Source organism: Sus scrofa, chromosome 1 (genome assembly GCF_054392235.1).
Source record: "Sus scrofa isolate SSC_HxYL_T2T_F1_AM1 chromosome 1, Sscrofa_HxYL_maternal_Yorkshire_Landrace_v2.0, whole genome shotgun sequence".
NCBI lineage: Eukaryota > Metazoa > Chordata > Mammalia > Artiodactyla > Suidae > Sus > Sus scrofa.
The window spans coordinates 176,892,881-176,910,830 of NC_139383.1; the positions used below are offsets into that span (position 1 = coordinate 176,892,881).

The 17,950-nt window shown below is 45.7% G+C and overlaps 2 protein-coding genes and 1 long non-coding RNA gene across 12 annotated transcripts in view; 2 read left to right on the plus strand and 1 right to left on the minus strand.

The window, feature by feature from the left end:
• The window catches only part of PIAS1 (protein inhibitor of activated STAT 1), a 325,250-nt gene extending 320,189 nt beyond the window's left edge, over window positions 1-5,061 (plus strand). For all 10 annotated transcript variants that reach the window (XM_084979204.1, XM_084979209.1, XM_084979202.1 and 7 more), the window contains 2 exons: window positions 101-138; window positions 1,031-5,061. In XM_084979204.1, the coding sequence (XP_084835330.1) occupies window positions 101-138; window positions 1,031-1,324 (332 nt within the window). In that variant the 3' untranslated portion in view covers window positions 1,325-5,061. The remainder of the gene's footprint in view (window positions 1-100; window positions 139-1,030) is intronic.
• A 51-nt stretch (window positions 5,062-5,112) lies between these two features.
• On the plus strand, window positions 5,113-9,193 carry LOC146406876 (uncharacterized). The gene is made up of 4 exons (XR_014817449.1): window positions 5,113-5,208; window positions 5,764-5,922; window positions 7,150-7,237; window positions 8,671-9,193. It is a non-coding gene; the product is annotated as an uncharacterized LOC146406876 (long non-coding RNA).
• On the minus strand, window positions 7,402-17,609 carry CALML4 (calmodulin like 4). Its single transcript, NM_001244619.1, is given in 5 exon segments — window positions 7,402-7,714; window positions 10,617-10,805; window positions 12,950-13,090; window positions 17,257-17,287; window positions 17,370-17,609. Coding segments are annotated over 5 exon segments (462 nt in total). The 5' UTR covers window positions 17,373-17,609; the 3' UTR covers window positions 7,402-7,616.
• Between the last annotated feature and the right edge of the window lie 341 nt (window positions 17,610-17,950).

Below are 17,950 nucleotides of genomic sequence, written 5' to 3' on the forward strand. Positions count from 1 at the left end.
TTTTTTTTGTTTTTTTGTTTGTTTATTTTTTGGTATTAGGGCATTTGGGAGGGTGTTTTCTTTCTTTTTCTTTTTAACTAAAATATTTTTCTCCCCACAGGATTAGATTTCTTTCCTTTCTTATCAGGAGACAATCAGGTATGTTATATGAAAAAAAAAATTACTGTTATTTTAATTCTACATTAAAATACTTTAAAGTATAATATATAGCCAAGAGAAAGAAAATAAATTTCCTTAGAAAATTCAAAATAGTCATACTTACTATTGTTAAGGTTTTAAATTTTTAGTGGCGTTCCTTTTGTGGCTCAGTGGAAAAGAATCTGGCTAGCATCTATGAGGATGCAGGTTCGATCCTTGGTGGGTTAAGGATACGGTGTTGCTGTGAGCTATGGTGTAGGTTGCAGATGTGGCTCGGATCCTGCATTGCTGTGACTATGGCGTAGGCTAGCAGCTGCTGCTCCAATTCAGCCCCTAGCCTGGGAAACTCCATATGCCTTGGGTGTGACCCTAAAAAAAAATTTTTGATTGAATTAAAAAATAAAAAATTTTTTAAAAGTCCCTTTGTTTCAGCTTTGCCTGAATATATAGTAAGAACAGTGTCTATTTGTTGTTTCCCAGTACTGTTTTATAAAGAAGCGGGGCAGGGAGTCATATTGACTGATAAATTTCTTGGCCAACTATCTTCAGAAGAGAAAGAAAATGGACTGTCCTCTTTCCTGCTGCTTCTGAGCATATGTCTGTTTGGAAATAGCATTTTGAGAACTGCTTGCAATACAAATTAAAACAAAAAACAATAAAACTTTTATTTTGATATCTCCCCACATTTCAGATATAAAAATGTCTTAAAATCAATGATATGATCCTTGTATAAGGCCCATTTATTTGATTTTGCAAAATGTTTCACTAAATATTTCAGAAACATCAGGTACTCAGAAATGTTAAATTTAGGACTCTGCTCTAGTGAGAAGAAAGTTTGTTAATTTATGAGTATAATTAACATTATTTTTTGTCTTTTCTTTCCCCTACCTAGCATTATAACACCTCCCTCCTTGCTGCTGCAGCAGCAGCAGTTTCAGATGATCAAGACCTCTTACACTCGTCTCGGTTTTTTCCATATACCTCCTCACAGATGTTTCTCGATCAGTTAAGTGCAGGAGGCAGTACTTCTCTGCCAACCACCAATGGAAGCAGTAGTGGCAGTAACAGCAGCCTGGTATCCTCCAACAGCTTAAGGGAGAGCCATAGCCACACCGTTGCAAACAGGAGCAGCACAGACACGGCATCCATCTTCGGCATCATACCAGACATTATTTCATTGGACTGATTCTCTTGCCCCTGCTGCTCCCATCCCCATCCCAGATTAAATGAACTTGGCAGAAAGAAGAGAACTTTGTGCTATGTTTTACCTTATTCTGTTTAGAAAAGTACACAAGCGTGTTTTTTTTCCTTTTTTTAGGGAAAAAATTAAAAGAAATGTACAGAGAACAAAACTATATTTTCAGTTTTACTTTTGTATATAAATCTAAGACTGCCTGTCTGATAAAACACTTGTTTAAAAAAAGAAAAAAAAAGGAAAGAAAAGAAAAAAAAAAAAAAAAAACAAGTACCCACAAACCACCTTCGGTTCATTTTTTCTGGATTCTGAAGATTTTTTTCATCATTTGTCTTATGGTTTTGGTTTTATTTTACTTCAATGGCATTATTTTATTTGCAATAACAGAAAAGGAATTGCATGTATGAAGTTTTAAATTGTGGGCTTTTCTTTGTTATGGGGAGGGGCTGGGGGGATAGTTTTAATTTCTATTTTCTAGAAATGACAGACTTGGATTCTGTTTGTGTGTATGCATATTTTATCCAGCCTTAAGTTATAAAACTCATCTGTCCCACTGCATTCCCTATGTATTTTCAGGACATAGCTTGTGGGTGTGTGTGTTCAATGTGTGTGTCTGTGTGTATTTTTCTGTCATTACTGTTCCTTCTCCCGAATTTGCATTCGTTGATAAATCAGTTGCCTGCTTCTTTCAAAGTGCTTTGAAGGTTTTGAACTCACATATGAGCATTTTTATTGACTATCCCAATTGCATGTTCTCCATCACATATTCTCTTTATTTGCTAGATACCCCCTGAGAATATGTTTCAGAGATTGGAATAAAGCCGTCTGGGTAAGGAGTAGGTTTAGCCGACCTGTGAATAATACACTTTAGTCTAGTTCTTTACTCTAAATTTGGATTGCCAGTATTATGTATTTAAACCAAGTCTGTGAACACCTGCTTTTTTTGGCCACAGAGTAACAAGTTTTCATGTAGGATCTTCATACCAAAGTAGGAAGTAAAAATAGCTTAGAAAACCCTGTTGGGTGTCCTGTGCAGCTAACAGAGGTAAGGCTAAATCACCTCAAAAAAGAAAGTCAGTTATCCTGAAAGTAAATTCTCTTCAGAAAATACTATGCACCATACATGTCAATCTGTAGAAATCTATCCATCTGATAAACAGTTGAAATTCAAAATGAGCTTGATCCTTAGTAGTATTTACTCTCTGGTTCCAAGTGTACTTATTTTTTTAGCCTAGTTATCTTGTTTGGTTTTTTTTTTTTCTCCTTCACCTTTTAAAGACAAGCATGACATAGGAAAGTCAAATTTTTTTAAGAATTCATGGATCTGTCTGATCTATTATTAATAATGGAACATGTAAATATGTTGAAACTGTTTTTCAGGAGATTGAGTGAGGGTTGGAGGGAAGGAAAACGTGGTTTTACTTGTGTTCCAAAATCCTCGTCAGAGAAGATGACATTCTTCAGGTAATAGCTGAAGGTGTTGAAAATACTTTTTAGCTGATTGGTTAAGCAGGTTTAACAGAAAAGGTAAAGAAGGGGCATAATGATTACCACTTTTCCAGATTGGATTTTTTTATATCACAACTGTCAATGTTCTCAGAGTTGATGAAGGACCACCTTTGTGTATAAAATTGTCATTTTAAACCTTGCAGTGGTAACAGATTGACCTACTACTTTAATCCAGTTAGAATTCATGATGGCTATATCTTCAATTGTATGATAAAATGAATGGTTCACATGACTGTGTGGCATCTAAAAATACCTATTTTTACAGCATCACTCTGCCACTAAATTGTTGACTTGAATTTTGAAAAACAAGTTGGTATTGATATGTATATGTGTGTGTGTATATATGTATTTATAGACATATGTGCGAGTGACAAGTGAGTTATATAGTCTTCCCCTACGCATGTGTATTTCACACATACATGGCTGAGTTATAGTCACTAAACAATTTGCAATAAAAAAAAGTTCTTTGTCAGTTAAAACAGGAAATAGTTAAGTTTTTAATGAATCTGGTGTTATGGTGAGTAAACACTTTAGAGTTCTCATTACCATCTTAACTTAGGCTAATATCTAATAGTATTATAATTTGTGTCTAAATTCAGATTGGGGTAGAAATTGAATTGTGGGGAGTTGCTTCTTACTTCATGTTGTAATAGGAAATGTTTCTATTAATTCAGCTACCTAAGATAAAATGAATAGTTTTGGTTTTTTTCTTTTCTTTTTTATGTCATTGTTAGTGAGCTCAAAATTCTGATCAATAACTTTGTGTATGATGCTGAATTACAAACTCTTTGAATGATCCAGTTGAAAACCCATCCCTCTACTTTCTTCAGCCCAGTTTTGGAGAGGGTTATTTTCCCTCAGTGTCCTGTGTTACACCAACCCAAGGGAAGAACAGGTAACAGGGAGAAATAAATGTCTGTCTAGTGGCTTTGGTCATGTCTCCACAAGAGAAACTAACCATTCAGTTGTCTTTTTATTTTAGTTCATTCCACTCTAAGGAGTTTGTTCCCTTCAGTTGTTAAGACTTTGCAGCAGCAGCAGCAGTAGTAGTTATCACTCTGTTGGTCTCACAGCCGATATGTCAATGGAAATTTTATGCTCCATAGTAATTATTAGTGGAGTCATGCACTGCATCTTTATCTTCTAAGCTAAAAAAAAAAAAAAAAAAATTACGTAATCATTTATTTTTTTCCTTAGCCCACCATCACTCCCACACCCATGCTAATAACACTGACATGCTGTCTGTGGACAAATAAGTCTCAGAATCTTTAGTCAAGTTGCCACCACCCCCCTTGCTTTGGTCATTCATAATAGGTGTGCATAAGTTTGTGTTTCTGTATAGTACCCTCTGTGTGTGTGTGTGTGTGTGTGTATGTGTGTGTGTGTACACACACACATCTTTGATAAAATAGCTGTTTGACTAGCAGGGTTGAAGTGGCTTTTAATTATTTTGTGGGCATTATTTGAACACATCTTTTGAAAACAATCTGGACCTTAGCCATGCCACACTTGGTTGACTAATTTATTTTGAGTGTTAAAAATTTTCTACTTCTTTTAATTTAGATTTATCACAGTTCTCTATTATTACTGACTTACTTAGCAAAGATTCATTTAAGCTTCTGAAAAATGTGATTTCTTGGCAGATTTTCCTTTGACTCAAATGTCTGAAACTGAATGAAAATGTATCCTGAGTTTTAATTCCTAATTGTGGGAAAAAAAACATTGTTTTTAAACAGTTCCAATTTTAAACACATAAAAAACACTTCAAGATCTTCAGGACTTTAAAGCATATTTGAAATTATTTTAGTAAGAATTTTGTTTTATCAATACATGTTGATTTCTGTTTTTTAATTAAAAGAAAACAAAGATTTCAGAAAGAGGGAGGGAGAATAGCTGGTGGTCCGGGAGTGTGCTGCTGTTAATTGTTTAATTAACAAAGGGGAAAATGTATATAAACAGATATAAAAGTTACCATAAATTCCATGAACTTAAAATCTGTGATTCATTGCCTTAAAACTTTCTCTCTTAGAATTTCCATACCGCATGCCAAACCAGTAAAATGGCTTTTAAAAATGTATAGTAGACCAATGTCAGTTTGTATAAAAGTACCAAGTGAAAATATTTATTACATGCATTGGAAAAAAAAATTGTTTACCTATTGAATGTTACCTGTTTATGTAGAGCTCTTTAGATGTAATAAAAGAAAACCCTTCAGTTAATTTGTCTTCTGTAAAATGCACTGCTGCGTATACAAGGTAAAGGTCCCTGTGAGAAAAAGTGACAATGCTTTGTGCTTCCAGGGCCCCTTTGATCCAGAAATTTCAAAGCAGGACAAGTAACCCATTCTCTTGCAACATGCTTTGAGGGTAAGTAATGAATATACAGCCATCGTTCCCCTTTCTTACTCAAATTTGGCTAGCTTTGTAATGACCCAGAGTCTATTTAGTTTTAAATCTGTTTAATTAATCTGCAAGTTGATTGTTAAGAGCACTGTGGCCTTTTTTGCAAACAATACTAGGTGCTGGGTAAACCAAGTGGAATTTCAGGAATGTGCATGAAACCTGGACATGGGGTGGTGTCAAAGCCTTTCCTGGAGTAGAGATTTAAGTCACTAGAACATCTAAGATCTTGGAATCCTACCCACTGAACATCCATAATTAGAAACACAGTCAGTGGACGCGAGCCCCAGGTTCTAATGGCCATTGCACACCACTTGGGTGTTTTGGCAAGGTACACTTCAGATTCTTGTTAGGCAAATAAGATTAATAACATGCGCTTTAAAACCATACAGGTACCATTGTATGTGGCATATCAAGATGTAAAGTTTTGGAGGAACATACCCTCACTGTTATAGCCCAAAACTTGCTTTGCCTCTACCATCTAAATCACAGCTATCTACTATCCAATCTTTCACATTCCAGATTGGCTGTGCAGGACTAACTTCCTCATATCCATGCTGAGTTAAAAAGAGATGTGGAGCTAGGACCCTTGAGCCTTGCCTAAAAGTGAAATAGAGCGGTTGGTTCTCCGTGGGGTGCCAACATCTAACCAGCCAGCTCACAGGTGGAGTTACCTTGAAGGTAATGAAGTTTGAGCACTGGGGCCCCTCACTTGCTCCGGCTTCTTCCAGGTCCTTAGACCCCACAAAACCTGGATCTCTTGTAACTGTGAACCTAGGATCCCCAGCTAGACAATCACAACTTCACTTACTTTGTGGTTTAGGAGGCTTTTTATTGCCTCCCCCCACAAAAGCCTGCTCTGCTGCTCCTAGGAATCCCTGCTCACTTCCATTGGCAGTTACGCTGTTAGGGAAACAAAAGCAGCTCTCCTTTCTCAGGCCCTCCATTTGGTCTGAAGCCATGCAGCATTGTGAGATAGTTGCACCATGACTGTTTTCTCCCCTGCAGTTTCCTTTGTGTCTGGCCCTTAGATTTGTGTCATGGGTAAATCTCTGAGGGACACACCTCCCTCTTAATTTGGTTTTCTTTTGCTTTAGCCACTACGGCATCGTTAGATGAAGCCACAGCCCAGAGAGCCCAATTTCGATACATATAAGGATGAAAATCTCTGTCCTTAGAGTTCTGCCCTGCTCCCCCTTCAACATGCTGGTGTGTGACTCCAGCCCTTTTTAGGGCTGTCCTGACACTAGCAGTGGATCCACAAGTTTGATGAGTGCACAGCCAGCACCAGCCTGGCACCTCCTGGTTACATAACTAACTTAAAAAGCCGCTTGAGCTGGAAAAGCTCCCAGCAGGACCAGTACCCCTACTGCTGTTTTCTGGAGCTCTTGCTGTGCCATGGCAATGGCCTGTTCCACCCCTTATACTTTTCCTTTAGTCCTGAGGAAATGGCTTGAACCCTGTGATCAATTCTGCCCACTTGAACAGACCATCCTAGTTCCGTGAACCTCTCTGATGTGCCAGGGGAACACTCAAAATCCTGAAGTATCATTAAGGGTCTTCTCAAACTCAGCAAAGCCTCAGTGAATGCACCTCATTACATCTGGTTTCCTTTGGTTTGGGGTATAAAGTAAGATCATGCTTCCCAGGGTTTAGCTGATGCTGCCTTGTTTTAACCTGTTTTCGCCCATATTCTGTTGAGGAATGAGTCTTCTGAACATCACTATGCATTGGGAATGAGAATTCGCATGTGGCCCTGTGGTGCTCCAAGAAATGTTGCCATGGTTTGTTTGAGCTCTTTGCTTGTTGCTGTTTCTCAGCTAGCACTGGCTTTATCTTGGGAATGTGCAAGATGGTTCCAGAACCCAGATACGGGATATATTTCTTTTGGTAAATTGCCCTTTTTAGGAGGAACCTACCCTGGCAACTGAGGATTACACAGTGCTCTGCAATTTGCAAAGACATTTTCAAGACCATCCTCAACAGGTTCCATGAGGTAAGAAGTAGGAATCCAACTTTATTGAGGATCCTAAGGTTTTAAGGGGTGAAATGATTTGCCCAAAGTCACGTTATAGCTGGGAAATGGCAGCCAGGACTGGAACCCTGGCCCACCTTGAAACCATAGGCTCATGCATGTGTAAAGGGCCGGACTCAGGGTAGTAAAGTCAAAAAAGTCTTTTATTAAAATACATGCTGTTTTAGCTAATACCATAGCCGAAGTCATTTAGTTTCCTTACTAAGCTATTCTCCGCTGTGGTCAGCTCTGTGTGCTTGCTGGGTTTGCCATCTCCCTCCAGTGAAAGGAACACATTTCTTTTTAAAAATGCATCAGTTTGAGTTCTCAGGCCCAGGGGAGGCTCTCTCCTTCTCTTGATTCAGTAGTCCTGCACGGGAATGGTGACCTTGTGGATGAATTCGTCATACTTCACTTTGCCATTAGGTTCAATATCTGCTTCCTTGAAAAGATCATCCACTGCAATAAATCACATTAATTTTTTAGTTTGGCTTTAGTGTTAGGCTATGGGACATCCAGTTCTTGTGGGTTGGGGATGGGGGGCGCCCTCCCCAGAGGTCTTCCCTGAGCATCCAATTGACCATTCCCATAGACGAGGAAGTAAACCAGTGAGTAGAACAATCCACCCTCGTCCCCTTAGAGACTATGGATTCAACTTTGAGTTAGGCTTTGTGCAAGGACCCAGGTAGCAGGTATACTGGTAAGGAATCAGTCACTCAAGTCATGGTACAGGTTTTTTTTTTGTTTCTTTCAGAAAAATATCTGACCCCTGTGCTAACATTTCCAGGAAGCTTAGGCATGAATTTACCTTCCACAACCCACCCTCAGCCCCCTGCAGAACAGACACCCTTTGCCACTCCGTCATGCCACTCCCCTTATCAGGCTTTGGCCTGTCCCTAGCCTGCGTGCCTGTCTTTCCAACTTGAAGTCTCCCACCCCGGGGGGGGATTTGTGACAATTATCTGCCACCATCACCCCTTTTAGAAATGTGTGTTTTGGGAGTTCCCGTTGTGGCGCAGTGGTTAACGAACCCGACTAGGAACCATGAGGTTGTGGGTTCGGTCCCTGCCCTTGCTCAGTGGGTTAACGATCTGGCGTTGCCGTGAGCTGTGGTGTAGGTTGCAGACGCGGCTCGGATCCCACGTTGCTGTGGCTCTGGCGTAGGCTGGTGGCTACGGCTCTGATTAGACTCCTAGCCTGGGAACCTCCCATATGCCGTGGGAGCGGCCCAAGCAATGGCAAAAAAAAAAAAAGACAAAAAAAAAGAAAAAAGAAATGTGTGTTTTGGATGTGGGGGTAGTATAAGAGAAAATAAATTCAACTGTGCCTAAGCACAAAGCCTGTAAAATTGCCCTTGTTCTCTGATGTTTCTCCAATATTAAAAAAAAAAAAAATTCATTTACTTGTTTCTTCAGGTTCTGGCTTCCTGGTACAAAGTACTAGCTTGTCCAAGAAGAGCCATTCCAGCTTATATCTTCCCCCAGTGGCCTCTCAGGACCATCCTCACCGTCATACAACCCTGTCTCACTGCTCCCGCATAATTCTGGGCAGTTAGTTAGAAAGTATCCTGTGACTTCCTGCTTAACCATCCTCCTCCAAAGTATAATTACCTGCTCTGTGCTTAAGCTGATAGTACTTCTCAGCATTTTTTTTTTTTTTAAGATTGAGACTGCAGTTTATATTATTTATACCCATCAACCACTTGGTTAAACTGTCCAAATGGACAGGTCCAACATGAGTTCCAGCACCAACCACTACAGCCTGTAACTGTCCTGAAGATGAGCAGCAGAAACTAAGGATGCCCTCTGAGCAGAATGGCAGTTCCTTGTAAACCCATAGAGCACCTCCCTGGCAGCCATCTCAACTGCTCCAAGGATGCTTCTGTTATCAAACCGAAGCTTTTTCATCACCGACAGTAAAGGAGTCTTACTTCTAGTATCATCTTTCCTATTTCCCACAGCCAACGGAAGGGACATCAGTCTCTGCTTGCCTGCAACCCTGGCCAATTTCTTTGAAATGTTTGTTTTCTGGTTAAGTGAGAGATGTGTTTAGTTTGAGGGCTGTTACATTGCTTTAGAGATCATTAACCATAAGAATTAAGGCCCCTCTGCTAACACTCCACCTGGTACATAAAAGGCCAAGCAGTGTCCACAGAGCCAGGGAGGGAATGAGAGCCCGTATTTTCCTGTTCATACAGCCACAAGGAAAGATGAGATCGTGCTAGCTGCCAGCCTGAAAAAGCTGGTGGCGGTGGGGGGGAAGAAGCTCCATCTGCCTTCTGCAGCGCTATTTTTACATGCTTTGCACTGTGCCTTTGTGACTGCAGATAAAATCTCAGCAGACTGCTTTATACAATGTTAGCTCTTGGAAGGACCTTAGTGATTATCTATTGTAGCCTTGTTTCCCAATGAGAAGACAGAGGAGGGTGAGAGAGGTTAAGAAACTCATCTGAGGTCTTGTAGAAGGAGGGGGAACCAGAATTCAAATCTAGTTCAAACCACAATCTTAAACACCCTCCAATGGTTTGTTGTGATTTAACGAAAGACTAAAGGCTCATTGCTACTGAAGCCTTTTTCCCTCTACTCACTGTGTCCTCCTCCCCTGATCATAGGCAAGCCCAGAGCCCTAACTAGAAATCCCAGCCTCTGGTGTTGGTGGCTGTGGGCTCTGACGGTGACCTGGGATGACTGCTATGGCTGGACTGGGGAGCCCATCCGGCAGGCTGGAAAAATGCTGGAAAAGGGCCCAGCACTGGGGTCGCCCTTTTCCATGGACCTCAGGCTTTCCCAGAAGACCTGAGTCCTTCATCCTGCTCTGAGGCAGGAGGGCAGGGAAGGTGTGAGGCAATGGCCACCAGAGACACCTTCTGGAAGAGCTCTAAAAACTGGCTTGGTCATGAGGAAAGGAAGCAAAAGTAACACCTCAATTTAGAAACTCTTGGCAGCCACGGAAACTCTAGAAGATAGCTATGGTGTGAGGAAAGAGTCTGAGGGGTGCTGGGGTACAAGTGTCTAATAGACTTGCATGCAGCTCCAAGCTCTGCCGCTCATAAGCTACACACTGCACCTACTGCTTTAACCAGTATGAGGGGGGCACTAGTGTGCCCAGGAGTGTCACAATCTAAATGAAAGCACACAGTGAAAGTTTTAACACGGAGTGATGCCCAAATAGATCCCAACTTGGTTTCCCCAGGTTTAAGGCCAGAATTCACCAAGCTCAACATCTAGTCACGGCCTTCTGAGGCATCCATTGGATGCAGAGCCTGCACAACCTTGGTGACATGGATTGGGCTTTGATAGCCTTCCGCCAAACTCCCTAATCATCTCTTGCTGTTGGGGGAGGAGGGGGATCAGGCCATTACCTTCCTTGTGGGTGAGCTTCTCCCCCAGTTTCATGAGTTTGGACCGAAGTTCAGATGCCATGATGTATCCTTTCTTCTCCTTGTCTGCCATCAGCATGGCCAAAAGAATTTCCTTCTTTGGATCCTCTTGTTTCATTTGCATGTGCATGATGGTCAGGAAAGTAGAGAAATCCAGCTCTCCATTTTTGTCTGGGGGAACCCCAAACACAGCAGAGTGAGCAAAGAGGAAAAGGTTCCTCTTGGGGAAGCCAAATGGTCTCCTGCCCAAGCCTTCATGGCCAGCTCAAGGGCCACCTAACTCTGGAAGCACCATGGTGGTGGCAGTGGTCATGGGGAAGAGGATGCAGCCTGTTCTGCTGAGTTCCCACCACCGGTATGCCTCACTTAATCCTCCCAACAAGGTTATCATCTCACTTTGCCCACTAAGGAGACAGAAGAGCTCAGAGTGTAGAGTCACCTCTGAGCAGTGGCAGGACCAGAATGAAGCACTGCCTCCTCTACTCCCTTCTAGATGCTTCTGACCTGAACTGGCAGGAATTGCACTGACATGTCTGTCCCTCTTTAGCAGCTACTGTGGCACATCCCTAAAGACGGATGGATGACCCCCCCCACCTGGGGCCTCAAGCCTCCAACCTCAATCTCCTCCCCGGGATGTTTACCTGCCCTTCCCTTCATTGCAGCCTCCACCTCAACCTCCCCAGCCCCTGCCCTTCCTCCAGGCATGCCTGGGGGCCCTCAGCCCTGGCTCTCGCTGGACGGCAAGTGCAGGAAATCAGAACTGCCTCTGACCACAGTTTCCTGTTTGGAGGAGACAAACCAAAGAAAACCGCCACCCTTCAGAGCTGGGTCTCAGTCACTGAGGACCCCATCACTGAGCTTAAGGCCTTCAGAGGCTCCTCCCCACCCCTCCCGAGGCTGGGCTCCCAGCACTGTGGCAAGCGCCCTCCAATGGGACCTCAGGATAACCCAGCAGGCAGGTTGGGAGAGGTGAGGAAAGGAAGTCCAGACAGGTGCTGAGCAGGAGTTCTTTCCAGGCCACCCCATCATTGTTCCTGCCTGAGTGTCCACCTGCCAATGCAAACAGCCATCCCAGCCTCTGACACCCCTCTCTCTTTCTCTTAAAACAAAACCTTGTTTGTTTCAGGTTTTAAAAGTCCTGTATGGGAGTTCCGGTCAAGGCTCAGCAGTAATGAACCCAGCTAGTATCTATGAGGACTCAGGTTAGATCCCTGGCCTCTCTCAGTGGGTTATGGATCTGTCATTACTGTGAGCTGTGGGGTAGGTCGCAGATGCGGCTCAGATCCCATGTGGCTGTGGCTGTGGTGTAGGCCACTGGCTACAGCTCCGATTTGACCCCTAGCCTGGGAACTTCCTCCATATGCCACGAGTGTGGCCCCAAAAAAGCAAGACCACAAAAAAAAGTCCTGTATGTTCCCATTGTCAAAAATACAGGAAACAACAAGGGAATGAAAATCATCTATAATTCTATCACCAGAGAGAAACACTTGGTAATGTTTTGGGTGGGTTTTCCTATATATTTTTTCTTCCAGTTTCGCACTGTTTTTAAGGAGGTCAATCCTGGAAATTAGAATTGGAGGTCAATCCTGGAAATTAGAATTGGGTTCCAGGAGTTCCCGCTGTGGTGCAACAGGATCGGTGGCATCTCTGCAGTGCCAGGATATAGGTTTGATCCCTAGCCCAGCACAGTGGATTAAAGGATCCAGCATTGCCTCAGGTCGGGTATAAGTCACACTTTTGTGGCTCGGATCTGATCCCTGGCCTGGGAACTCCATATGCCAAGGGGCAGCCAAAAAAGGAGAGAGGGAAAAAAAAAAAAAAAAAAAAAGAACTAGGTTCCAAGCCTGATCCCAGTGTTGGCTTAAGCACTCGGGCAAGTTACCTAATGTGCTTTGCATCTTGATCTTAATCTGTAAAACTTGGATTAGGATAATGCCTCCCTCACTGGGTTGTCGAGCTAAGCACATGACAAATAGTAAAGAGCCATTGTTCTCTCAAAACAATGTTAGCGCTGTCTGGACTGCAGGTTCGCAACAACCTTGTTGGAATGGCCTAGATCCCCTGGCCCTCCGAGACAGGGGTGGCACTGGGGCTGTGAGGATTCAAGGAAGCCAGAGCCATACACAGCACATCTAGCCATGTGTCCACAGCTCCCAGCCCTGAACTCTGACCACCACCTGCCCCACAAATTTCTGAGCTGTTCACACCCCTACCATCCGCCCCCACCTGTTGGGCCCTCCCCAGGAGCACTGCTGTTAGACCGAGCACCCACCCACCAGCCCAGACTCCTCCTTCTCTGGCAAGTACCTACTTACCTATCTTGTGAGTCTGCAGGTGCCTCTGTGCCTCCACCGGCGTCGGGCTGGCCCCCAGGCACCTCATCACAGTCAGGAGGTCAGTGGCCTTAATCTTCCCTCGCTGCTGCTTGTCGTACAGGGAGAAGCATTCCTTGTACTCTGCCACAGCCCAGAGAGAGAGTCAGGAGCACTCTCTCACCCTCTGCCCCCCCATCCTCTCCCTGGCCCTCCCCCCGCTCCTTTGGCCTCCTCCTGCTCCTCCCCTCCTAGAGCAGTCAGATACAGCACAGAAAAATACAGGGCTGCCCAGGTAAAGTCAACTCGAGATAGACAATGACTATTTTTTTATTGTTAAGTCAATCCCAAGTTTTGCGTGGGGCTTACTTTTAACTATGCAGTAGATATTGGTTTATCTGAAATTTGTATTTAACGGAATGTCAGCCCTATCCCTTCCCTCTACTGACTTTCCTTCTTCCGCCTCTCTCTCCCTCCTTGCTCCCTTCCTCAACTGACAAAAACCTCTGCAAAGCCTCTCTCAGCCTTGAGAGGCCCAGCCCAGGGAGATCAGTAGCCCACAGCAAGGGGTCCAGACTCGTAGGAGGTTTTGCAGGAAAACTTATGTGATAAAAAGTACCTCTGGGTTATTGGAGGACCAGCAATCCCTTCTGGGAAGGCCTGGCAGAGAGTCTCTCACATGTGGTGACAATAATCACAGCTGTGAGCACTTCTTCAGCCACCGGCCTCCAGGCTGCTGGACTCTCAAGATATGCTCTGACACAGGCCCTGGCCCTGCTTTTTAAGACTTCAAGGGACACTGCCAAACAGGCCTTCCAGGCTCTGCCAGGATCCTGCCTGCTGCTCTCCCCGAACCCTCTCTCCCCTGCTGGAGGCAAAGTGGCTGTCAGAACCAAGGCCTCCAGATCCACAGCCCCTGAGTCCAGCTGAGCCGGCCCCCACCTGCATCTCCCCATGGCCTCAGCCCTTGATGCACAGTGAGGTCAGCGAGTAGCTGGGCAAGATAAGGGGCTCCTCACAGGTTCTGACCAGGCGTAGGGGTGGTCCTGGGGCTCTCATCAGAATTGGTCAAAACTCCCATCTAATCCCTGGGGCCTGCGGGGTGGGGTTCCTGTTTGAGGACCACTTGACAACGTGCAAGACCCTGCATGATCCTTGTCAGCGCCCTGCTCTCTCCTGCTTCTCACGCCACCCAGCTAGTCCCTGAGGCCTGGGCCAGCTGCTCTTTAGCTGATGGTAACAAAGCTAACATGGCAGCTTGTACTACTGAGCACTTTACCCCAAGGCCCTTGAGTAATCCTCACTGTGACCCTACGATGTGGTACCTTTGTTGTTCCCATTGTGCAGAAGGGCCAAGGAAGGCTGGAGCTGCTGAGGGTCTGCAGTGGGCAGCCTGCTTTGCCCTTGAGGCCACACGGGATCTCCAGTCCCAGGCAGAAGCCACCAGAGGGCAGCAGAGCAGAAGCGAGAAGGCAGGCCCTGCCCCCTAGCCCAGACCTAGGTAGGGCCTCTTCATGTTCCCTAATGAAGGCCTCCACTGGCAGCGCAGGAGTTCAGGGAAGTTGCTAAGAAAAAGCAATCTGGCCAGCAAGGTTTAGGGACAATTAGCTACTTTTGTGCCTGTAGGGAGGTTGAAGGGAAACTGCCCACCTTTTCAGAGCCTGGGCTTCTGGAGGGGCAGACCACCATCAGGACCTGGTGGCAGGGACTGGAGTGGCCCAGGGGAAGCAGAGCCAGAGCCTGGCCTAACCCCACCTTGGGTTCCTGCAAAACCTAATTCCCTCCAAGAAGGCCCAGTGCCGGTGGGGATGGGGTCAGAGAGGGCCGCCCTGCAGGAACTCAGCTCTCCCCCTGCCCCTCCTGGGGCCCTCTCTTGGCCACCCTGCTTCATCTTCCATCTGGGTTTTCCTCTATTGAGCAGTGGGCCTTCTGCCTTCCTGAGAATTCATCCTATGACAGCTGTCCCCACCTGGCCATTGTCAGGAAGTGATTGTTACACTCTTGGAGCCTAGAATCCACCAGGCTCTACAGGCGGGTAAACTGCCCCCCTCCCTCGTGTCCTACATCAGAAGGGCCTGTGGCCCCTGGTATCAGAGGGCTGGGGTCAAACAGGGGCCCATCTCCTAACAGTTACATAAAAAATGTTCTGTCTTCCTGCCTTTAAAGATCTGGAAGGATGGATCTGACCTTGGAATCCTGTGCTGGAACAACACAGCTCCTCTCCTTCCACCCTCTCCCCGGCCCCACACGACCTCCACACTTCCTTCCCCTCCTTCCCGGCTCTTCTCCCTGCAAGCTGCCCATCTAACATCCTGGGTTTTTTTACTACTTCCCTTTGTTGTCCCCTCCCCCTGCAAGGGGAGCCCCATGAGCACAGAGATTTGGGGCTCTTGTGTGCACTGCTGTATTTTTAATGCCTAGAGCTGAGCTGGCACAAAGAAAGGACTCAGATTGTTGAAAGAACAAGTTGGCTTCAATAAATTGAATTTAAAATCCCCTTTAGGTTCTCCCCTTGCAAATACCAATACCCCAAAGTGAGAAAAAAATCCTACCCTGGGACCTAGGATAAGACCAGTTTTGTGCTGGCGAATGTAACAACCAGCTCTGGTGATATATGTACGTAGCATAAGATTTATAGACTTAGGATGTGCGGCTAATTTACAAATATTCAATATTCTTGATTATACATTCCATCTAGCTAATCAGACTCTGAGTTCTGCCAGCTCTTGTACCCTTTGCCAAACTCAGTTTCAATTTAACCGTGACAGGAGGTGGCATGCTGGTGAATGCAACTCTTTTCCCAATGACCATGTTGTCATTAAGCCTGATGAGTGACCTTCTATTAAACTATGTTACCTTTGCGCAAATTATATTCATTAAATGGAAATCTGTCAAATCTTCAGCACTATTGATTGCTATAAAGCTATCTTAAAATGTTTTGTAGCAGAGAGAGAGGTTGGAACATTCTTTCATCTTCCATTATTTAATGGCTGATTTTAACAACCTGCTCCCAAAAATTCCTAAAACTGTACCAGCTGGCTCAAGCTAGGCAGGGAAAGCTGGCTCCAGCACACATCTAGGTGACACCTAGGCCCCATGTCAGGTTCATGGCTGACATCCTCTGTCTCTCATGGCAGCCTGGTGAGGCAGTGTCTTTGTTCCCACTTCACAGATGAGACAACTGAGGCTCACAGGTGACTGGAGCCAAGATCTGCTGCCTCCAAGTTCCCTGGGTCTTCCCACTCCATCCAGCCACCCTATCTAATCATTCATTAAACATTTGTTGTCACTTTCTTTGTGTCACATATTAGGATACAAAGGGACTCACTCTTACCTTCTTCCTTCTGGGAGAGTCAGAGGCCCCAGAGGGATGGTCACTGAGGCTCAGAACCAGGTATTGGTGGGGTGATGGGGCTGCAGTGCAGCTGTCAGCCTCAGTGAGACTCAGCCAAGTCTTGCCTTGAGATCTGGGCAAGAGAAGCCCCTGCTCTGGGCCCTCTTTTGGGGTAAGGATATCCAGCGGTCTATGCAGAGGTGCCTACTGGGAACTTGCCATCCACCCACCCATTCTCCCTCTTAGATCAAGCTCCTGGTACCCAGAACTCGGGAATCCCTGCCCAGGCAAGCCTCAGTTTACCTCCCAACCTGAGCCCTGCTGGGCCTCCCCTATCAGATCTGGGCCCCTGCGTTCTGTGTAACCCAACTCTCTGGGCTTGGCCTTGGGAAACAGAACCAGGCACAGTGAGAAATAAAGGGGACCCGGGGGATAAAGTGCTCCCTACACCAAACTAGGCTTGGTCACAGGGCAGAGGGACCTCAGAGACCACTTAAGCTGATCCCTCTTTACAGATAAGGAGACTGAGGCCCTGAGAGTAGATGCAACCTGCCAGAGAATGCAGACCTGGGCCCTTTTTCTCAGCCAATGACAAAGCCCCTTCTTTTTTCAGGCCCTCAGCTGCAGCCAGTGGCTGGCATCTCTCGGTCCACCCCCTCTCCCCTTCCCTCCCTAAACCCAACCAGCAGGTTCTGGAGGAAAACCTAGTGAGCGCCCTCTTCCATCACTGTCTTGTAAATCACACTGACAACATAACACTGACATTTCCTTCCTCCAAGCCTTGCCCCTCCCCACTGCAACCTGCCTCCACCCAACAGCCATCCCCTTGCCCATGGGTGGGCCCAGCTCTCCCCCTGCCCTGAAGCCGAAGCTGTAGCCGCCTTCCTACCCACCAACAAAATGTGAGCAGAGCAACTCGCCTAATGAGACCCATATTTCGCTGTGAGTTGCTAGTGAAAAAGAAAACTCAACCTACCATTAATTTGGTCCTGGGAAAGAAACTTGGCCTGGAGCAGAGAGAGAAAAACCGTCAGGGAGGGACCCACGAACACCCCCTGCCCCTGCCAGGCTACAGTGACCCCTACTTACCATCACGCAGGGTCCTCCGGCTGCCACCCGTGCACTCTCTGTCCCCTGCACCGCCTTCTCATTCCTCTTCCTCTCCACTTCAAGTCAAAAGTCCACCAAGCTGGGTGGAGGCCCGGGTAATAAATCCACGGCTGCCATGGAGACCAGGCCCAATGCCAGGGGTCAGATTCCAGCTTCCTGTGCTCTGCTGATGTTCCAGGCCTGCCTGCTTGCCTCCCTGGGCCGGGTAGCAGCTTGGGGTTTGAGAGGCCAGAGCTGCACAAGGGCTTCCCCTTCATACAGTCCTGCATCCGGAAGTTGATGCTCTGTAGCCAAGGGACAAACGCTATTGTTCCTTCCTAGGAACCCTCTGTGGACACTAAGAAGGGGTTGGTGACACACAGAAGGGGATGCCAGGGTCTTTCTCTCTGGAGGCTGGTAGACTCCACCTAGGTGTCAGGCACTTGGCACACTGCCTTAAGGCTCTTCATACACCATCTTGTAGGTGAAAGAAAACCCGGCCCTGATGGCACCCCTGTGACAGCCACCTCCACCCCCAGAGTCAGGGGATGCTATGGACAGAAGGGACACAGGCCCTGCTG